The 23,817-nt window shown below is 44.5% G+C and overlaps 1 protein-coding gene across 1 annotated transcript; it reads right to left on the bottom strand.

Moving 5' to 3' along the window:
• Nucleotides 1-17,691: 17,691 nt before the first annotated feature.
• On the bottom strand, nucleotides 17,692-20,419 carry LOC136492025 (uncharacterized). The gene is made up of 6 exons (XM_066488187.1): nucleotides 20,206-20,419; nucleotides 18,914-19,056; nucleotides 18,608-18,814; nucleotides 18,390-18,526; nucleotides 18,028-18,288; nucleotides 17,692-17,874 (listed from the first exon to the last, which is right to left on the bottom strand). Coding segments are annotated over exons 1-6 (933 nt in total). The 5' UTR covers nucleotides 20,208-20,419.
• Between the last annotated feature and the right edge of the window lie 3,398 nt (nucleotides 20,420-23,817).

Below are 23,817 nucleotides of genomic sequence, written 5' to 3'. Positions count from 1 at the left end.
CTCCCTCAAAGATAGGAGGAGGTCCATCCCCATGGGACATCTTTCTCTAGGCAGTTAAGCCAAAATATGTGAGCATGAGGATCTGATACCAATTGAAAGGATCAAGATGCCCAAGAGGGGGGTGAATTGGGTTAATTCTAAAATTCTTTGCAATAATTAAACCCTACACTTAGCCCACTTCACCCCTTGTGCCTAGACTGTGATGCTATTGATCTACCGCACAAAAGTTTAGCACCCTAAGTTCCAATCCTACTCTAGCACGACAATTCTAAGAATGTAAAGATAAGAATTGAATTGCTCAAATATAAATGCTTAAAGTAAAGAGAGCAGAAGGAACACGGTGATGTTTTGCTGAGGTATCAAAGAGTCGCCGCTCCCCACTAGTCCTTGTTGGAGCACCCGCGCAAGGGTGTAGCTACCCCTTGATCCACGCAAGGATCAAGTGCTCTCTACGGGTTGATTCTTTGACACTCCGTCATAGTGAATCACCCATAACTGCTCACAACTTGAGTTGGGTCATCCATAAGCTCCGCCGGATGATCACCAAACTCCCAATCACCACCAAGCCATCTAGGTGATGGCGATCACCAAGAGTAACAAGCACAAACTCTCACTTGACCACAACAAGCCTAATGAGAATGGTGGATACACACTTGCTACTCTCCTTGCACTAATGAGGCCTTAATCTTGGATTCTCAAATCTCAATCATCTCACTAGGCTTTTGCTCTCCTGAGCACTCTCAAGGGTGTTTCTCAGCTATTGAAATGGGCAAGAGACCTCCCTTAGATGAATAGAGGAAGTATTTATACCCCCTCATTCAAAACAAACCCTTTAGGAGGTGGAAACACCACTCTGCGGGGTGACTGGACGCTCCGATCAAGGTGACCAGACACTCCAATCAGTTCTCCCCGCCACTGAGCCATTAAGTTGTGACCGAACTCTGACCAGCATCCGGTCAGCACTGACTGGATGCGTCCGATCATGAAAATGGCTCTCTAGAACCTTACTAGAGTTGACCGGACTCTGGCACCCAGCGTCCGATTACATTGCTGTTCAGCGTTTGGTCAGTAACCGGAACCTGACCAGCATCCAGTCAGCACTGACCGGACACGTCCGATTAGGATTCTCCCTCTCTAGAACCTCTCTAGAGTTGACCAGACTCTAGCACCCAGTGTCTGGTCACTTTTCACTCAGCATCTAGTCACAACCAGATGGCTCCAGTTGATCAAATGAACTAACCAGACTCTACTGCCAGCGTCCGGTCAACATTTGACCCTCCATTCACTTCCAACTCGAAATCATATGTGAATAAAATTTTCTCCAATTGATCTAAGGGCTACTTTGGAGCTACCTAGTGCTAGATTTGACAAGTGTGCACCACACCTAACCCACTAGACTCACCTAGGTCAAGCTACTAGTCCATACCCCCCTTTATAGTATGGCCAAAGGAAAAACAAAGTCCTAAACTACTCTAAGTGTCTCTTCAACACCAAACGACACATAGAACTAGTCCATCCTTAACCTTGTCGTCCATCCTTTAAAAACTGAAATAATTTCCATCGTAGGGGCATGACAACCATGATTGCCCAATCAATTGCCATTACCATGACCTAACTTAATTGCCTCTGCAAAACACATGTTAGTTATAGTAATCACGTATTGTCATTAATCACCGAAACCCAACTAAGGGCCTAGATGCTTTCACCATCGCCTGTAATGGCGCCATGCTGGCCGAGTCGCGCCAAGGCAGAACCGCAGAGCCTAGCCCATCTTCATAAGTGCGCATGTCTGGAGGTCGCGTTGAAGTCCAGCTTCGTGCCAAGCCTACTGCTGTTGCAGCCGTACAGTGTTGGGGCCTCAATTGGATTTTTCCTCATTGTTGACCCCATTAAGCCGAACGTCGTTGTCCATCAAATTGGCCATGTGTAGTCCACCTCCTTCCAATTCACCGTGCACCCAACTAGACCTATTAGTTAGCTTGCGAGTGGAGTCGACCCGACGAGTTCTCATGCTCTAGTGAGGTAATGCGAGAAGTTTTCCCCGGGGGTGGTCCGCCATGGCCAGCGAGGCGGGTGCTCGGCCAAGGCGATGCTCCTTGCTCCTTTGTCTTAATTGAGCAGGGCTTTTGCATCTCCTTAACTTGTTTGCCTCGCCCATGCAACGGTTTCGCCGACAGAGCAGTAGGTCACCGGGAACGCCTTCACCACAGTCGGCGTGCACCGGAACAACCCTACGCACGTGGCCAACCATGTTGCCGAGCCTCGCGACTTCATCCAGCCCGCCCGTCATGTCTCTAGTGAGGCCCTCTTGCTCCTAGGGTAGGTGGTTGAACCGATTAGGGTCTAGGTCGCCCAGGACGCGTTCGCTACCGCCGACGAACTGGATTAGATGCTGTTACCATGGCTAGCTTGGTTTGTTGTAGTAGTGGTTCAAATAGGGCTTCTACCTTGTTGCTCATAGTCGGTAGTTGGATACCGGGTAGCGGTAGAGGCATTGAGTTAGGTAAATTTGCCGGTGTCGGTGTTGCTGTGGCGCATGGCCATGCCTTCATGCTGCACCATTCGTGGTGTTTGTTACCTCGATCAGTTGCGCGCTGCACGTAGAGTGTCATGGTGGTGCTGGTTGGTGCCAGGGAGGCCCGTGCTCGCCGGTGTTTGGTCAGAGAGGCCGCAGCCTCTGTTAGTTCTGGCTAGGGACCTTCAGAAACAAAAATTGGATTAAGGGAAGGGTGCTAGATGCAAACGCCATGACTCAGTGAAATAGGGTTCGAGTGAGCTTCATGAATAGGATAGAGAATGGGGGCTCTTTTGCAAAAGAGCCAGCGCGCGCATGGGTCTCCCCACATTGGGCCTCGGTCGCGCCGGTGGGCCACGCTCATGGGCTGTGCCGGAGTGCCGAGCGTGCGCGGAAGTGGGCCGCACCGTTCGGAAGCGGGCCACGTGAGGAGGAATTCGGTTTTCATATTTCAGCACATTATTGAAGATTTATTCAATATAGTTTCGAACTGAACTTTGAAAAATAATAGTAAATGTTGTGGGTATCCAAAAATGGTGAAACAAAAATTGTTAGGTTCATAAAAATGCTATCTATCTATTGGTATAGTTGGTTCATAGTTAGATGTTATAATGATAGGTTCATAAATTCAAATTAGAAAGCTTAATATTAGTTAGCTTAATAATTATAGGAATTTTTGTGGCAAACCCGTGATAGCTTTAGTCATGAAATTTTTATAGTAGACTCATGAGATTATTATGTGCTTACTGTAATTTTTGTAACCCTAGAGTAGGTTGATAAATAAAATAGCTAGTACTACTTGTTTTATTATATATAGAGTAAATCGGTATTAAGAGTAAGAATAACTTTAGTTGCTAAGATAATAGATGGCATGCTTCATGCATGTTAGTGGTAACCGTAGGTAACTTAGTACCTTAGTCGGTAGAACTCACTTAGTAGATTGATAGATATGTTTTTTAAAAGAGCTATTGTTGCCGTATTACTAAGTGTTGCATCATTATTTCATGCATGTAGATCACGAGTTGGTAGAGTTCATGCCCGTGGACGAACAGGATTATGAAGAGGTCATTGAGGAGTACGAGGAGGAGATCCTCGTGCAGGAAGGAGCCCCGGAGCCGTTTGGTGCTGACTTTGTTGACCCACCGCTTGCCCAAGGCAAGCCCCAGTGCATAACTCATATTTTTACTGATCACTGAATATATATATGATGTGCATTTATGTTACAGGCATTTTATGGAAACTGCATGCATAAATATATCTACCTATGAGTTCCACCAGTACAGGCTGAGTAGTGCTATGCTCAGGATTTTGGTAGCGTGAGTAACCTGCCGTTACTCACAATAGGTGATAATTATGATCACTCATGATAAAATGGTGGAAAGGAAAATGGTGACCGGATAGGGATATGGTTTGGGTACTGGTGGGTGTAAGTGGTTGTGTCCTGCGGCCAACAGGGCATAGCTTGGTTACACTTTTCCCTATCTATGTCGGTTAAGGACCGGTCGTGGCAATGGATGCTAGGCAAGTCACAGATCTATTATCCCGAGCACATACTTGGGTATGGGCACAGGGAAGACTTGTTGCTCTCTTGTCATGGGTTCTGGCTCTTTCTGGACCACAGATTGGAGGTGGGGATGGTGGAGGTCCTATCACCGCACTAAGTCAGGGACTTAGAAGCGGGGGCTTGGAGTCCAAGTTTGGACGGGGACCTGGACCCCTTGATAGGAGGGTGATGGGTTGGTCTTGCTTGTGCCTAGGGTACAAGCGGGGCATGTGTTTTTGGGGTACCTAGCTAGGGACATTGATTCATGAATCACCGTCGAGTTGGTACGACTTGTCTTAACTCTAGCATCATAGTAAGAACTGAAGGATAGAAGGTGATGAAATAGAACTGATTTCTCAACTCTTGCTTGAAAGTAGAACAGGTGCTTACATAGAATGGCTAGATAATGAATTAATATGGCTATTAGTAATATCATAAATAAGGACTCACTAATAGTATTGCTTTCTGCCAAAAAGGGGAACCAGCAAACCATAAAGCTTATCATATTCCTTGGAGTCAGAAAATTATTTCCACTAGTCGGATAAGTCTTGCGAGTACATTGTGTACTTAGGGTTTATTTACCCCTGTTGCAGGTAATGCTTGAGAAGTACCATTGTGTGGAGGATTCTTTTGGTGGGCACAGACGGATCCTCGTTCCTTATCGCTAGATGTTTATTTTTAAATTCTGTTGTTTAATATTCCGCACTCTGACGTTGGAAATGTAATAATGTACCTTTTATGAACTCTGGATGTATGAAATGCATTAAGTATTGTAACTCGTTCTCATTATTGGATCCTTGGGGAAAATGTGGACCTTTCGGGTTCTCCCTTGGGGTGTGCCCGACAGATACCGCTCGCTATAGTTTGCTTTCGGGGTGCTTAGTGTCTGGTGGAAGACGAGCGCCTCCGTAAGTGTGATAGAAGAAAAACTATCTGTATTTGTATCCATCAGTATCCGATCCGTTTACGTCCCTACTTGTAACTCATATCTATCTTAGCTTTCCCCATTATAAGTTTTTTTTAGAATTACACAGTACAATATAGACACCCACAACACGCACACACATTCATCCCTATGAACACACATAGACAAACCCTACCCCTGTGACCACCTCCGAAAGACTGAGCCAACAGATTTCAAGATTAACGAAGTCACCATTGAATACACCTTGCCTTTGTCGACAATTACTGCCAGCTTACAATCTGATGTATCATATGTGATAGCAAATACCATATATATATATACCATATATATATATATATATATACCATATATATATATATATATATATATATATATATATATATATATATATATATATATATAGATATATATATATATACCATATATATATATATATATATATATATATATATATATATAATGTGCTACCATCACCCTTCTATCCTTTGTATCGTGTTTTTTGTATGGTGATGTATGCAAACATGGCATTGAAGCGTGAAGCTCCACACGCGCGAAAGACACTAGTGCATTATCTAAACAAAGTGCACAGAATAAGTCACGGTGGTTTCCTCTTCATCTCTGGGGCATACATGATTATCAGCAATCTGAAGTTCGGGCGATCATTTGTGAGATAGAGCAGATCTCTTTTTACAAAAAACAGAAAAAGAACAAGAAAGAGCATATCCAATTTTTATTTACCCCATGGCATACATGATTACCAGCAATCTCAAGTTCGGGCGATCATTTGTGAGATGGAGCAGATCTCTTTTTACAAAAACGGAAAAAGAACAAGAAAGAGCATATCCAAGTTTTAATTTACCCCATGTGTTAGTTTCGCCCATAAATAAACCCCCATTTCAAATAAAATAAACCTAGCAAAATTGTGTTAAACTAAGCGCATTTTGTTCAAGTCAAATATTTTTGCCCTGTTCGCTTGACTGATAAGCCATGGCTGAAAGTACTGTTGGCTGATTTGTTGTGAGAGAAAAATATTGTTCATTGGCTGAAAAAGTACAGCTTATAAGCCAAGCAAACATGGCGTTTAGCTACAACTGTCAGTCAGACCATCCTGCAGTAACCATTAAAAGTCTAAATATATTTATATTGTTTAGACAGAAGGGCGACGATACCACTACTAGTTACTTAGAAACTAGCAAGATGAGCAGAACAAAGTCCGTTAATGGCCTGACATCCGAGTGATAGCCCTCCCAATAAGCTAAAAGGTACAGCATACATATCCACATCAAGTGCACCATAATACTAACATAGCTCGATGCGTTAATAGTCCGACACCGTCTATAATAGAGTCCTTCCCATAAGCTCAGGGACATCATCCATATCCTCATCGAGTGCACCATGATACCAATATGGTTCAGGCACTGGCCACCTGTCATCCAAAATATTTCTCTCCAATGTTGGTTATAGTTGTTGAATAAAATAGTTTTCAGTCACAAACAAGTGGCAATGAGAAAACAGAACAGATATTACCTGTTTTCCTTCTCCTGGGGATCAAGTATGGACACAAGATTAAATCCGCTGTAATCCAACATTTTTTCAACTTAAGTACATAGACTGTTAACCCTATCCAGTGTCAGCACGAAATTTCGTCCCGTGCCGAGGACACATGAGCAAGCCGAAAGGGTCTGCTCGATGGAGTTGTATATCCGCCTAGCTTTAACGTAGGGGTGGTCGATCCTGCGTACTCCTCCCAAGACGTGCCAGTCAATTTGACCCTGTAATTGACAAGAAGAGAAAGTTTATCAGTAATTTAGGATGGAACGTGCCGGTGTTGCCAGACAATCTCGAAATGTACGGCTTTGAGAGCCGATATGAAAGGAGATCGACTAAATAGTCGATTCTAGTATATTCATAAGAATAAATCAGTTAAAGCTCATGGGGTTGTGTAAGAATTATCGGTTGTCATTCAGGATGAATATCATTATTTGAACAAATATTAGTCAATGACAATGAGATGCCAACAATGATTGATTTATGCTAAGTCAATGACTACAAGTAACCGAATCCTTTTTTATATAAAAGAAACAGCTCAACACCATTTAACCATTTAATAAAAATAAATCTAATGAACATATTAGATCTCATCTATCGCTATAACCTGTGGGGCATGAGGCAGAATCATGTAGGCCGTAGAAACAACAATAGACTCGATGACCCTAACTTATTACTAATATCAGTGGGGCATGAGGCAGAATCATGCAGACTATAATACAATAATAAGATCATGGGGCTAACACATCTTTCAACCTATCTTTACTTCAACGGTCTCGTGACGTGAACTGTTCGTGAAATCACTCGATATCGGCTAAAACAGCCGATTCAGGCATAGCGCACAGCTAAAGTCATACCCTATCAGGAACAGATCTACCGAATAACGATCCCCACTCCACGGTGCTAACAGTGGGATGTGAGACAGAATCACACAGGCCGTGATAACGGGCCATGAAATAGTTTTCATTAGCCAATAGATCTATTCAAGACCAGACATGCCTTAACCGCACGCTATGCACGATTAAGATTGACATAAAACAACCGATAAAACATAACTCATCGTTTAAAGTGTAGATTAGATCAGTTTTAGATTAACAAATGATGGGCTAAACAAGATATAAGGCCGATCTAGATCAGTCTCAATCGAGCGAAGTGATATTGCTGTAATTAGATGAATAATGGAAGCAATAAGCAATATCGGTAACTTAATGAATCTATCTGAAGGAACGCCACCCTTAGATAGAGCCGATAACTTGACCTTAATCTAGTTCGAGCAGTGGAGGTCGACCGGATCGATGCAGCCTTACTTGAACTAGACAAGAGTCGATAACTAGATTATACCAGAGTCGTAGTGGAGGTCGACCAGATCGATGCAGTCGTACGAACAAAAGTATAAGCCATGACGGTACTTACAGACAAGCATTGGAGGTCGACCGGATCGATGCAGCCATACTTGCTGAAGAACTCGTCGAGATCTACTCTACTCCTACTCCTAAGGGGTGGCCAGAGCCGAAAAAAGTAAGGAACTTGTATTTGATTGATTGTACTTTACAATAGCCAGGGTCCAGTATTTATACCCAGAGCCTAAATATGAATCCTACTTACGCACGACTCATTACGGTCTTATAGAATAAAATATTCCTAATTTAAGATAACTTAAACCCTAATCTTTCCCTTTTTGTAGAGTCCAACTTGCTTTCCCTAGCGCCGATCGTAGCTTTCATCGTTATCCGCTGGCACTATCTGAAGAGAGCCGCTCCCAGTGATGCATCCGAATTAGCTGATACCGACTTTTATGCAATCGATTCCATGATAACAAGATCTTGGGAGCTTTCGAGTTCCTACGATCCTTCTCCCAAATTCTGGTGTAAACACATGCCCTCCAATTTTGGGATAAAAGTAATTTTATTCCAAAATTATCACGTATGGACTTCTGATAAGTTTTGCAGTCACGGACAGAGAATCTTGATCCGGGGTCTACTGTTTGTCACCATCTTTGCCAGCTCATGAGCCCATGCTTCAAAACTTTTACGAGAGCATCATTGCTTCACAGGCGCTTGGATCCATCTTTCTAGGTCGACTATAAAACGTCTATCCGACTCTGGCGAGAGCAATTCAGCAACTCAGCTATGTTTCCTTCCTGCCTGCTTCCTCGAGTGCCTCTGGCTCCATCAGACCCTCCATGGTCTTTGCTATGAAGATCTTGAGTGGTTAGAAGAATTCTTGTGCATAGGGTGACTGTGTCGCTCATCTTAGCACCTTGTCGAGCAAGAGGATCAGCTACTGTGGCTAAAAGAATTCTTGTGATACCACCTGAGTCTTCTCTCCATGCTCATAGAGCTGTTATAGTATTTGTAAGGGCTAAAATGTGTGGACACATTTCCCTTCTTCGCTTCACCAAATGCCCATCGAAAAAGCCACAAACTTCTTTCCTGCAGTTTCCTAATCATCGAGAAATCAGATGGGCAACTGTTAAACAGGTGGACTTCCCTCTTCTCCTGGCACAATTTTATCAACGGGCCGAAGTGACTTGGTTCATGATGACCTTTGACCTTATAGGGATCCAGACTCCCTTCAATCCAAAGAAGCCTTGGTGGGTCGATCGCTGATTAATGTAAATCTTTCATATCCATCCCATGATATTTTGTGATTCTAGGAAGCAATAAATCTGAATTTGTTATCTCTTCGTTATCCATCCCCTAAATTTATGGAGTGTCGATCCGTTTCCATATCTGATTTTAATTCCATACTCCTGGCGGAATCTATCTTCTCACCTTCCCGGGCTATATATACGGGCCTAAGCCATGGATCGAAAAACAACCCACTTCGTCTCAAATCTTTTTCATCTTTACTGTAATTCCTATTTCCCTGTAGGTTTGAGATCATGGAGAATAGCAAGAGGTCTGCTAAGGAGCCCTCAACGAATCTGCATCATCGCGCCAGCGCCTTCATCGTCAAGAGGGTGCAACTCATGATGCCCCCACTGCCTCAGGGCATAGGGACGACTCCGTTCGGCCTTTGGGGTTCTCTTCGTCAATAGCTCGTTGCCAGCTCCCCTGCTATCTGAGGAGGTGGATTGATAATGATGATCTGCTTGCCTCCATTGACCGACATGGCCAGGGTCTCACCGAATGTCTCTCCCTCACAGAATTGACTCTAGCCATGGTTCGATGTCGATCGCCTCCTGAGGCTGATTCGACAGAGGCTAGGCTAGCCAAGGCCGAGGCCAGAATCGCGGGTGAGATGTCCATCGTAACCTTTGCTTCCTCCCAATTTCATCTTCAAGATTCTGATCATCTCCCCTTTGAATCCTTTTAGATTTGTTTGCTCAACTAGAAAGCCTCCGATTGGCTGCGGAGTACGCAGTGGGATTTGTCAATGCCAGGGGTGCTGTCCCGGTGGTTCACCTGCACAACATCCCGAACCGCGTCAGGGAGGTCGCTTTGCATGGCGTTCGTCATGGTGTCGCCATGGCATTGGCTTCTGCGCAAGCCCATTCTGGCCATGAACTTCGGTTTCTTTCCCACAGTTTTCCAACCGCGGCGCACCTTGGGGATCATGAGCGCCTGGTTGAAGATTTCTTCGGCGCCGCCAACTCATAGCCTTTATTTCCCAGGTGGATGATATAGTAACCAAAGTTTTTTCTGGCCCGTAGTTTGTAATAGGTGATATTAGCAAACAATCTCTTTGCCTTGAATGATTTTTCTTTTGCTTTGTACTCCATACTATATGCATCACTTCATCCGTGTTTGCTTTGCTCCTATAGGCGATACACATCGTATCCGTTTTTACCCCTTCGGGTTTATTTTGCACTAGAGGTGGTACATTTCTGGTATCGGCTATTAGAGCTGACGACCGAGCAAATCGGTTGTCAAATATTAATCCAAACGCTAGGGTAATATTTCTTTAGATATTTCCCATTGATTGCTCTGCCAAATTCTTCTTCTCCTCTTAGTGTTTCCAAAATATAAGCATTATCCAGCGCACAATGTCTGATCCGATAAGGTCCTTCCCAATTAGGTGACCATTTGCCGAACTTGCTGTCCTTTGATCTGATCGGCAATTTTACTTTCTAAACCAAATTTCCTTTAGAAAATTGCTTATTCTTGACTCTGTTATTGTAATATTTTGCAACCCTTAGTTTATTGGCTTCAATATTTTCAAGAGCACACAGCTGAAGGCAACTCAAGTCTTCTAAGTCATCTATCAAAAGATTCTTGTAGACTTCGGCTGACAAATCATTTTGCAATATAACACGCCTCGATCCAGTCTGAATTTCCCAAGGAAGGACTACATTATGGCCATACACAAGTTCATAAGGTGATGTTTTAATTGATCCATGACAGGCCATCCTATATGCCCATAGTGCCTCATTAAGCGTTGAATGCCACTTCCTTGGCTGCTCCTCAGAGTCTTGTCATCTTTGTCTATTTTTGAAGATCAGGCCCTGAAGGTGAAAAGGATCTAGAGGAACTTGTCCAATCATGAAGCCTTGCTGGCCAAGGGGAACTCCAACATGCAAGAGTCTAGAGAGCTGGCATAGTTGATTGATGATTTGAAGAACTCTTCCCTCAAGACCGATCCAGAGTTGTCCCAACTGGAAATCAAGCATGCTGAACTTGAGAACAAGCTAGAAAACGTGAAAGCTACCATTGATCATAGAAAGTCCACTCTGGCCCAAATACCTAATGCCATCAAACAGAAGAAACAAGAACTATTGGCCAAAGTAAAAGAGGGCAGAGCCATCCGAAGTAGTCTTGAGAATATTCCTGGAACAGCCAAAGAATTCAAGCAAAAGATTGCAGAAGCTGATGCTGTCTGGCTAGAAGTACTGAAAGCCATCTAGGAGGTTCTACACTTGTAATATGCATGTTAACATATGTCTTGTGTAGAGTCAATGATAACCAAACTATTCGTCGTCTCGTTATTCTTCTTGTTTCGGCTAAAGAGCCGATTTGAAAATAGCCGATTTTAGACTTCCAACATTAACCCAATTAAGTCTAAAAACTTGGCCTTTATTAAGAGAAACTATCAATCTTCTGTCCTTAGTCGCCCAATGCCGTTTTCTCATTGGCATTAGTGAGGCGGCGCTTCGCTTTCTATTAATTGCGGTTGCTCTTTGCACGTCCCGAGGCATCCGCCCCTTTGTTATGTGGCTTTAAATACTGGCTGAGGGCTTCGGCCTTGAACACATCCACACTTGCAACCGTTCCTGTTCCTTTGCTTTTCTCCACCCTCGCAGAACTCTGTAGCAACCTTTCTCTCTCCCTGTAGATCTGATCAACTTCATGGCCGGTGAGGAGAACCGTGGCAAGCGCGTGGCGGAGGAGGTCTTGGAGGAGAACATGCCGATGAACCAGCGTCTTCGACGCATGAGGTAAGATTGGCATCCTCTATTCATGATGATGATCTGTTCTGACTCGCCTATAGGTTCGTCATGAATGACAGTCCAGAGCCGGCAAGCCCTCTAACGCTACATCTTACGCGCCGGCTTTGTCCTTGGATTCTTCCAACTCATATAACGGCGACGATGCCCGACGCTTCTTCCAAGAATGGAGGGCGGCCGAGGACCGCTATTCCAAGGCAATTCGAAAAAACAGCCAGCTTGAGATCCATCTAGGGCTCTTCCAAGCGGCCCTCAATGCGACTGAGGAGGAGGCCAGTGTCGTTCGAGCGCGGCTAGCTGAGTCTAAAGCCATGGTGGCAGGTAAGATGAGTTCCATGAATGCTTCTATTCTAACTTTCACTGTCTTTGTCTTGATAGTTTTCTATGATCACCAGCCCTAACGGTGTAGTCAGAGTCTCTCCAACTAGTGGTGAACGCGGTCGTGGATGTTGTTAATGCTCGGGGTTCCCTCATCAATGCTCATCTCCAAGACATCCCAACCCGCATTCAGAAGATCGCCCTCCACAACGTTCATCATGGTGCGTCGGTGGCGCTCACCCCAGTGCAAGTCCAGACCGGGTACGAGCTCCACGCCATGGAGATCGGTTTCCCAATGGGAGACAGCCCTGAGGAACATTAGGACCTGACAGAAGAATTTGTCGCTGCCGTGGAGGCCATTGTGGACATTACATCCGCTCAGGATGTAGTGAACAAGGTCTTCGATTAGTTTGTACTTAGGGTAAACTGAGGAACAAAGACTCTTGGTGCCGCGGACTTCCGTCTAGGCCGGCCTGTCGCCACGCCGTGGGCCACGGCCTGGGTCGTCGGCTACACACCGCTTGGGCTGGCCTGGTGCCGCACCGTTGGGCCGATCCGGCCGCTGGCCCTTTTAGATTTCTAAAGCATTTGCTAATTTAGTTTCATAAATAAACTTGTAAAATTCATAGTAAATCATAGAAAAATCATAAAAATTATGAAACCAATTTTGTTGGTCTCCTAAAATCATGATCTACCTGTTAGTATATTTTGTTCACATAGTGTGATAATATTCTTGGAAGCTATATAATTAAATTAAGGTACTTAAAATTGTAAAAATATAAACTTATATGGATTGTTGTGATAATTTGGTAATAGTGTTGAATCTAAAATTTTTACAGTAGGCTCCTAACAATATTAGATACTCACTGTAATTTTTGTAGCTCCGGAATAATTAGTTTGCTAAATAGATAATGATGTCCTATTGCGAATAAAGATTAAATTGATAGAATAGAATAAAAAACAACTTGGGTTTATATAACTAAAATATTTGTGGGAAATAACGCCTTGTTCGACAACATGGATATGTAGCCTAAGTATGGTCGTCGTTAGAACTAGCTCGTTAACGTGAGAGGCGTAAATCGTATTTTTGAGTCACGGTTGCAGTCGATTAATTATGTTTTTGCATTGCATCGCATTGCATATCATATAGGTATGATGATGGATCAACGGATCAATTGAAGGATGATTGGGAATCCAAAGATGGGGTAACGGTATTCTCTCTAGGAGATGATGCAATGGACTTTCTATTTAGTTGATGGTGGATGATCTGAAGATGCAGATACTAACTTTTTAATATATATCCTACCCAGGCAAGCCCTGGTGCATAACCCCAACTTTTCTGTAGTTTAAATTATATTTGTGCATTAAGTTTTAAGGAGTTGAATGAAACCCACTTGCATATATATATCTTTATCCTATGAGTCTTACTAGTATTATAGGATCGTGTAGAATGTTATGCTATATGACTCCGGTAGAAGTCGAGTGATTGCATGTCACTCACGAGAGATAGGAAATATATTACTGTATTATTATCACTTGGAAAATATAAATGGTGGAAAGGAAAAATGGTGATCAGGCTGGGATATAGTTTGAGTATTGGTGGGTGTAAGAGGTTGTGTCGCCGTGGACACGGGGCATAGCTTGGTTACACTGCTTTCCCTGTCTGTGTTAGTTAAGGACCGGTCGTTGCATAAGCCATCGAGGCAAGTCACAGATTTATTATCCCGAGCATATACTTGTGTATGGGCGTTTGGAAGACTTGTTGCTCTCTTGTCGTGGGTTTCGGCTCTTTTCGGACCGACTGTTAGGGTTTTGTTTTGGTGGAGGTGGTCCTTGCACCGCTCTGAGTTTGGGACTCAGAGGTGGGGGCTTAGAGTCCTAGTTTGGATGGGGACCTAGGACCCCAGGACAGGAGGGTGATGGGCTAGTCCTGCTTATGCCTTGGGTACAAGCGGGGTGTGTGTTTTTAGGGTACCTAGCTAGGGACATTGAATCGCGAATCACCGCCGAGTCGATACGGCTTGTTTCATGCCTTGCACCATAGTAAGAACTGAAAGATGAAAGATAGAAAGAAAAGAAACTCTGATTGCTTACCACCTGCTTGAAAGTAGCACATGTGCTTACATAGAATGGTTAGTTAGTAAACCAATGTGACTGTTAACAAAAATCGAATATAAGGACGCACTCTTAGTAATGCTTCCTGCAGATGCAATAAACCCACAAGCCAGATAGTCTTGCATATCCTTAGAGTCTTTTCTTTCCTCCTATCGGATAAGTCTTGCTGAGTACAATTGAGTATTCAGGGTTTTATTCTCCCTGTTGCAGATGATAGGTGGATGCTAGAGCTTACTCTTGTGTGTGGTTTCCTCCTGGTGGGCTCAGAGAAGATTTCCTTTACGCTGCGGTCATAGTTTTTATTTATAACTCTCACCAAATATTTTATAAAGGAAAGTTTTATAATCAGTTGTCATAGTTTACATATCAATGTTTCACCATGCCATGAATGGATAATTATTTCTGCTGTAATTCTGATCACATGTTTATATTCCGTTGTTCAATTAAATTGTTCATAGCTCTATTAAGATGATTACATTCCGCTGTTATAACATTACATGTTATACTCTGATGTACATGTAAAGTGATGTAAGAAATAATTAAGAATGATGTAAGCTTTATTCTCTCATTTGTGATCCTAATATAAAAATATGGATTTTTTGTTTCTCCCCTGGGTGTGCCCGACGGAACCGAGTAATTTAGTGTTCTCCCATGAGTGCTTAGTATCTAATAGAAGGCAAACACTCCTGGGAGGCATTAGATTAGGCGGTTCTGTCACAATGAAGCCCCCTTCCCATATCTTGCCAGAAAGGCATTCAAAGTCTCCTAGTTACCAGAAGACTGGATCTGCTGTTGTGATACTCACAGACTCATCAGCGTGAACCAGCTCCACATCATCTCCATGCCATTGAATCAGACATTGATGCATGGTCGATGACACACAACAGTTTGCATGAATCCAATCACGACAAAGGAGTAAGCTGTATGACCCTTTTCCATCGATGACGAAGAATGTAGTGAGTAGAGTCTTGCTCCCGATCGTCAGTTCGATGTTCATTGCTCCCCAGGTCTTGGATGTATTCCCTCTGAAGTCTCTAAGCATCATATCGGTCTCAATCAGATCTCCTGGTCCCTTGCCAAGTTTACGAAAAGTGGTGTAAGGCATAAGATTGACAGAAACACCTCCGTCCACCAACATCTTGTTCATCGGCTTCCCATCAACAAAACCTTTCATATATAAAGCCTTTAAGTGCCGATGCTTGACTGGTTTATCAAATATAACCTGCTGTATAACTGTCAACTTGGCAACTATTTCTTCATACTCCGACTCATCAAAATCCGAATAAACCTCTAGATCTGCCGGAGCTCTGAACTCTGATGGCAACAGAAAAGCCATTTGAATATTAGCAGATGGTTGCCTTCTATCGGCTGTTTGCTTAGCACGCCATACTTGAGGTTTATCGGGTGCCTGAGTCTGTTCCAACTCTCTATTACTTAGGCATTGCACCCTTGTCTTCTGGCTTCTTGTCAAACCTCCTGGGCACCATTGGCCTTCCTACCAGATATATTCTCTCTCATTGTCTTCTTCTTCATAATCAGCCCAGTCTTGGTCAACAACTCGTTTTCCAAGCCGATCAACACTTTTATTTTTTAAGCGCCGATCCATGTTATTATGGTGATATGCATCTTGAGCATGGATAGACCAGAGGTTGATTTGAGATTGCCTAAACTACCAATATTGATTGCTGCATTCTAGACAGTCATGTCTGGTAGGCAACTTCAAACCTTCATTCCAGCAATGTCTGAAGAAAGGATAATTCCAATATGATTCGGCTTGTTTTCTTTCATACCCTTCTTTTTCTAGTTGACGTGGATATTCTTGATCCTCTAACCAACACTGATAATCCTTTTCTTTCTGCCGCTACCACTTATTCAACGGGATTCAAGATGTAACTCGCGGCTTTGTCGCCCCTTCTTTTGACGTTTCCCTATGCTCATATCGGCTCTTTTGCTTGTTGTGACGTCTTCTAATCCCTCTGTACTCGTCAGTCGATATTTGCATCTTGGGATCAACTGTTATAGCTTCTCTTGATTTGGTCGATGTCAGGATCTTGGTCTTTCCTTTGAGCAGCCTAGCGTCGACCATGTTTTAATCTCCTGGGAAAGGGTTATCATCAACTTTCATTTTTTGAGGCGTATCAAATTTGAGTCTTCCTTGCTGAATAGCTCTCTATATATGCTGCTGAAAAATTCTGCCTTCATTAGTGGAATGAGAAGTAGCGTTATGAACTTGTAGAACTTCTTATTCTTCAACTGATTAGGAGGCAACATAATATGATTGTCGGACAACTTGATCTGTCCCTTCTCAAGCAAGAAATCGAAGAGCTTGTCAGATTTCGTGATGTCAAAGTCATAGCTCTCTTCGACTCCTCTACCCCAAGGATTTAGGACCATTACTATATTTTTGCCCTAATTTCACTTAGCAGCGGCAACCTCTTCTTCTTCATCTTCATAGCCGTCATTGATTGAATATGGATTATAAGCTTCGGCTACTGTGGTATTTTTTTAGAATCGGGTATCTCTGCGCATACTCTGAAATTGGCTATTGAGCGTCGCCACTCGTTGAGCCAATTGACCCAAGTTGTCAAATTCTTGTCCTAGTAGCTTCTTCTATGTTAGCAGCATCCCTTGCACGGCCAAAGCAGCTAGCTGATCATCAGCTAAGTTTAATGAGAAGCATAAATTTCTAGTTTCTCAGAACCTCTGAAGAAACTCAGTGCCTGATTCGTTAGTCTTCTGCCTTATAGTTGTCAAATCGATTATCTTCTTTTCTCCAGTCCCAGTGTAAAAATATGTATAAAACTTTTTCTCTGGGTCAGCTCAATTGACAATGGAATTGACTGGTAGTGATGAAAACCAAGTGAAGGCTGGCCCTGACAGGGACAGGGAGAAGACACGAACTTGATGGGCCTCTTCAACAGATGCTTCGCCCAACTGTGTACGGTACCGACTGACATGTTCTATCGTGCTTGTTGTCTTGGCCAGTGAACTTGGCAAACTCTGGGAGCCTGTAATTTGTGAGAAGAGCGACCAAATCATACCATTCTGGATATGGACGTTTGTACGAGAAGGTCAGCTCTTTTGGCTTCGGACCGAACTGATTCTTCATCATCTCGGTCACCCTCAGTAGTAATTCCATTACCAATTGGACTGACCTAGAGAAGAACAAAAGTAGCTTTAAAATTAAGCACGAGCACTAATTTAGCAATAGGAGACAACACTCATGCAGGTCTCCATCAGGTAGAGGTAACAGGAACCAATTTGTTTCACAAATTAGTGAGTGAAAACCCACAAGGCTCCAATACACCAGAAAAAAAAGGTAACAGATATAAATAAGCTAGCTAACCGGGGAAGACATCTCTCCCAAAGACATACTTTATCTGAAACAACTCCAAGCGTTGACAGAGTGATTTCCGTGATAGGAACTTGGCGCATTTCCTATTCTCACCAACATCATGACAAAGATCAACTATCATCCCATGAAACCTCTCGTCATTTCCTACAAGTGGCCCTCCAAGTGCAGCCTAGAACAAAAGCAAAGTGGCACAGTTTATGAAGGAAAAGTGCATTTTACTTTGGTGCATGTAGTGATACATTAGACCAAAGACATCATAACGCCAATATTATTTTCAAACTTTCCATCATGCCAAAAAAGTAAAAATAAATCAACAACTTACCTCTGTGAAACCTTGACTATCAGAAAGGAAGATGTTGGGGGATTCATTAGACAGAGACCCACGCATGGCCATTAAACTCCCTGAATTGAAGGCACGCCCAGCAGCTAATACATGACCATCAGGGTGGTCAGGTGATGCCTGAAGATCGAGATCTACAGGATCAACATGTAGGCAGTCCATGGATGTAACAACAGCAATATCTTCATCATATAGTCCCAAGAGCCCATCTTCAGTTGTATTATCAGGAAGGCGCACTTGAATCTAATGACAAAAGCAGTAGATCAGCACAGAATGGCCACAATTAGCTCGAATAATAAACAAATAAAAAATGGAGGACACAATGTCATATCAGCAGCACCAACCCTCAAGTTATCATCTCTATTTCTTTTTAGATTGAATTCTCTAACCAAACATGCTGAAGTGACAAATCTTGTTAGCCCTTGTATAGCTGACCCATGTGGTAGAGTTATGCCAGAGCATGCAAACAACATGTTTTCTTCTGCACAATGTCATGATTTAAATCATTAACAAGTGACAACAAAAATAATAAAATGCAAATTAGGAAATTTCATAAGCATACCAGCACAATCACCATCAAACAAAGCAAGTGAGACAACACTGGATCGACAGAGTTCTTGGCCACCTTTAACTTCATCACCAAATGGTTTCTTTTTAAAGGGAATGATTGGAACTTCCCGATCGGGTAATCCGCCACTGCCAAATCGTTCCTCCTCAATAGCACATTCCTTCTTGTCAAAATCAGCCAACCCTGCCAGACTAGCTTGTACTGGTTAACAGATATGATACGCTAAAACTGTTAGTGTTCTATTAGAGCAATATGTGCAAGGAAAATGAAGAAGCAGCAAATTCTAAAGCAATTACTCACATTTCGACATTCTTTTCATGCCGTGGCCATCACTACCACTTGAAAGCAATGATGCCTCGAGTTTCTTCCTTCTTTTTATGGCTCTCTGTTCCCTAGTCACACCTCTCTCAACCCCTCCCTTGTTTTTAAGGTCCTTTGCAGTCCTGAAGCAGAGAGTAAATGCAAAAGCTCAGTAAATCTACATATGCCTTGTTGTGAGATTGATCATAATGCCCTAACATCTATTGGAAACCTTGCAGACTTTTATTCTCAGGTTCACTTATAAAAAAGTAAACACTGTGTAATTTGACAGGGAAAGTATAGGGAATCTCACAGCACTAGACTGGAGAAGTGTGCTCACATACAATTATTTTTTGCCCCGTGCAAAAATACCACTAAAATCCAACCCTCTCTCTCCCAACCTAGCGCTCTGTCAAGCCGTTAGCACCTTCTTCCTACTGACCACTCAGAGCTGACAAGTGACAACCACCAAGCTTCTTCCTCCTCTACAGCCAGATGGACATCGCCACCACAGCATCAGATTCCCTACTTGTATTCCCCGCACGGCGACTGTCCCCTTCCCTTCCAGGCCGCGCTGGCTGTGGAGGAGTGGCAGCAACAGTGAATTGGTGTGGGCACCTTGAGCATGGAAGGGGAAGCGACGCATGATTGGGGATGCAGCCATGCAGGGGAAATGATTTTAAGAGTAAACAGAGTAAAAGGTGGGAAAGGATCGATGGCTAATATGGGCCTGTAAGTGTACAAACAATCTGGGTTTTGACGAGATGGAGTTAACAGAGTTAATGGTGGGGTAGGATCCATGGCTAATCTGGGCCGTTGGTGTACAATCTGAAGCACGGTGCTACACGAAGAAGATCTGAGTCAAATATGATGCTGTGAGTAATAAAAAATAATGGTATGTAAGCACGGTGCTACACGCAGAAGATTTGAGTCAAATATGATGCTGTGAGTAATAAAAAATAATGCTGTGGACGCAAAACTTCCATTTGAGTGCTATGAGAGCAATTAGGCCAAAAAAAACATAAGAAGTGCTCAAAACTAGCATCAAAGAACTGAATTTTTTTTTGGCATAATAAAATGTAAAAATGCTCCAATTTATTGAAACCATAGTTTTGTATGGCTAATCAGCATATGATGAAAATATCAGCAGCCAGTTCCTAGCAGCTGGTCAAGACTGCCAAAAAGTATGCAAGCGGAAACAAAACTATTTGACTGGACACAGGCACGCATACATGCTAGAAAGAACAGAAGTCCTAATGAAACAGGAGCCAAAGTTATAAAATGATACTTACATCGCGCAACTTGTCCCCGATGAAGCAGGGGAATCGGGGATGAGATCTAGGGTTGAGGATAATTGCTTGCCCTGAGATGCGTCCCGGAAGACCCCCTCCGCGTGATGCGTCGACACCGCTGGTTTTTACAAGCAGGAGTCGCCGTCAACCGTGGCGCCTCCGCCCGCGAGACGCCGAGATGGTTTGTTTAGGGCTGGTGCTTGTGCCGCGGCGCCGCCACCGCCGGTGCGACCCGACGAGCGGCCTGTTCGCTTGGTGTAAACGATCCTAAATTTTCTAAATTTTCAGATAGAATAGTATTTTTTCTCACACCAAACCAGCCAGCAGAAATAATTCACGATAATATACGATTATTTCAGCCCCGAGGACTTATGCGACAGCTCCGCGCTTCTGCTTGGGTTGGAGAGGGTGGGGAATTTTATGGACTCTTCTCGGGCCTTGCCTACCTGTTGGGCTTAGCACAATAAGGCCTATTCAACTTTTCTGACGGTGCTAGGAATAGGAAAAAGTCTACGTTACCTTTCTTAACTTTCGCGAAAATCCGTTTTCCTCCCTGGGCTTCAAAATCAGGCAAAACACATCCCTCAACTTTTAAAACCGTTCATCTTATCTCCCTGGTCCTGTTATAAGCAGTTTTGAAGGCAGTTTTGTTTTTTTCTTTTTTATTTATTTCTGCTGAATCTTTAAAAAAATCATAGTAAATCATAGAAAAATCATAAAATATAAAATTTAATTTTTTAGACTCCACATGAGTAGATCTACACAGTAAATATATAATATCATATGCTTTAGTACAAAGTTTTTGTTGTGCCTTTAGATCTATGTTTTTCTGTAATTAATTGAAATAATTCATTGCTGCAGTTTCTTTGGGTACCCTAGTATTGGTCCCCGACAGTAGCCCCGTGCCCACGGAGGAGTAGAATACTTCTTCGGAGGTTTTTTCGAATGGGAGGACTCTGAGGGCCCTGGTCTTCTTTTGTCGCCCACACCATGTCCCGGGGATGGTGATTCCCTCTCGTCGAGGTCAGACCCTTTGCGAGTATGGCTGTGAGGTTTGGTGGGTTAGAAAAGGTCTTTCCTGATTTTCGACCCCTGCGAGGGTCCATCGTTTTGTGACTGTGCGTCCGGTCAATTTGCGAGTCCAACTTTTCTCGAGCCCCCGCGTGTAGTGGGAGTTCGGTCGAAGGTCGGCTCGCCTTTGTGATTGTCACCCCGCCTATGGTTTCCGCAAATGGAGGGATGAGCCGTGCCATGATTTTCCCCTAAGGACGAATCGTGGCATCTAGTGAGCTTTTTAACGGGCTAATCTGAGTGGGGTCCCGTCATTCCGTTCACGGGGATCTAGCTAGGGTCAGCTTGGTGACTGACTTTAGATTCTCAGTGGTCAATCCATATAGCTCTCGGGGTCCGTTCGATCGGTCTCGAGGGCTCTCTGCCTTTCTTCGGGGAAAAACCATGAGTCGTACCTGCCTGAGACTCGGTCGTGGGCCGGGATGCCTGTGGCGCTCGTGCGCCTGGGTACTGGCCGCTAGTGGCCCCATCCCTTTTCATCCCTTATTCTAAGGGTGCCCAGAGCAGTTGTCGAACCCGTCGATGGGCCAACCTTCGAACTCTTAGGCCCAGGCAGGCCGTGGAGGTGTTTTTTGATCCGTATTCCTCTTACTTGCGATGAATCGCGGCCCGTCCGGAGAGGCAAAATGTCCAGCGAGTTTTCTGAGGGGACAGATAGAGATTACATGCGCACTTCCCGCGGTGAGACGTTGTGGCAGATCGTGGTAGGCGCAGAGATCTAGACGAGCGGTAGGTTTCCTCGCACCTGTCGCCCCTATAAAACCAAAGGGTTCGCCTCCCGGGTTTCATACCTTGCATCCTTACCTCCGCAGCCACGACCACCGCCGCCAATCGCTTAGGTCTCTTGCCTCCACATCTTTGTCGTCGTCGAGCCCGCATCTGTCTGTCCCCCACCTCCAATGGATCCATGGTGCCGCTCCGACATCACCTTCCAACGCATGGAAGGTCTCGTTCATCATGGTCTTCTCCGTGCGTAGACCTCGGTCGAGGAGTGGCTGCTGGCCGGCGAGGAGGATCTGCTGTTGTCGCCCAACGGCTATGTGGTGTCATTCACCCATTTCCATGGGCGTGGATTCGCAACCCCTGCCCATAGATTTCTTTAGGGGCTACTGCACTACTACAAGATCGAGCTACAACACCTCAATCCCAATGGGATCCAGCACATGGCGGCACTCGTCGCTCTATGCGAGGGATTCCTGGGGGTCAGCCCCTACTTTGATCTATGGAGGTACTTCTTCGCCATCACCCTCTAGAAGAAGAGGGAGAAGAGCAGCAGGCAGGAGCTGCACATGCCGATGGGGTGCGCCGGCATCTAACTCTGGAACAATCACTGTTCACCTAAACGGTTGTTTAGCCCGTTTAAACACCGTGTAAACGCTACATGGTGGTCCGTCATTTCCGTTTAATCACCAGTTTACCCCGTTTAATTGGCCGTTTAGCCCGTTTAATGGGACGTTTTGCCCGAATAATGGCTAAACGGTAGGTGACCGACTATTTACCGTTTAGCGTTTAGGAAAACACTGGGAACAATCGAGTCGGTGAGTATCCGTCGATGCGGCTGTTGACGTCCAACAAGGGGTGGCATTCATAGTGGTTCTATCTCAAGAACGACGTTGCCGCCCCTCTATCGGAGTTCACCGGATGCCTGATCGAAGAGGCTCTAGAGTCGTGTCGGAAGTGGGGTGTCTCGAAGAAGGACAAGAAGAAGATCTAGGACCACATCACTGCCATCCATATCCTAAAGGAGAGTGGCCTAAAGGGGTCGGGCGTCATCGGGGCCTATCACGCAAGGAGGGTGGCGTCCTTAATGACGCGAGCGCTCCCGCTGTACGTGATGGTGCCCGAGGCGTCGTTCGACGGAATAGCGCTCACCGAGGGGGCGCTCCCTAACTCTGAGATCGTGCAATGCATCAAGGAGGCAATGGAGCCCTCATGGGATGGTGTAGGTGCCCCCCTTGATTTTGTTTACCTAGTGCCGGGGCATCCTTCGATGCAGCCGGAACCAGGCCACGTCATCTTCGTAAGTTTCCCCTCCTCATGCCTCCTCTTCAATTAATTTCCTGACCTCTTGATACTAACATTGAAAGGGGCAGAACTAGCTGAGGGACCTCATCCTCATGGATCACCCGGCTCTATTGTCGAGGGATTCATCCGTGAGGGCAGCGAATTACGCTGGGGGCGGCGTCTAAGGAAGGCGAAGGAGGACAAGAGGAAGAAGAAGCAGCGAAAGCTGCAGGCGCGGGAGCACGGGGAGGACACCAACAACGATGACGATGATGATGATGGAGACGATGACAAGGTAGTCGACGACATCGAGTGGGATGACCTAGAGAACGAGCATGTGCTGATAGGTATCAGTTCATCCTTGCAGGAGTCGGCATGCTCCATGTTCCATAGAGGAGAGGGCACATCCAAAGAGCCAGTGGAGATGCGCCGTACCGTCGGCCTGCCCTAGGAGCCAACAAGAGCTGGTGGCTCTACTGTCGTGCTAGAGGTGCCAGCGGAGGTGGGTGGCTCCGCTGTCACGCCCCAAGATCCAAG

Source organism: Miscanthus floridulus, chromosome 11 (genome assembly GCF_019320115.1).
Source record: "Miscanthus floridulus cultivar M001 chromosome 11, ASM1932011v1, whole genome shotgun sequence".
NCBI lineage: Eukaryota > Viridiplantae > Streptophyta > Magnoliopsida > Poales > Poaceae > Miscanthus > Miscanthus floridulus.
This window is presented reverse-complemented; position numbering and strand designations above follow the sequence as displayed.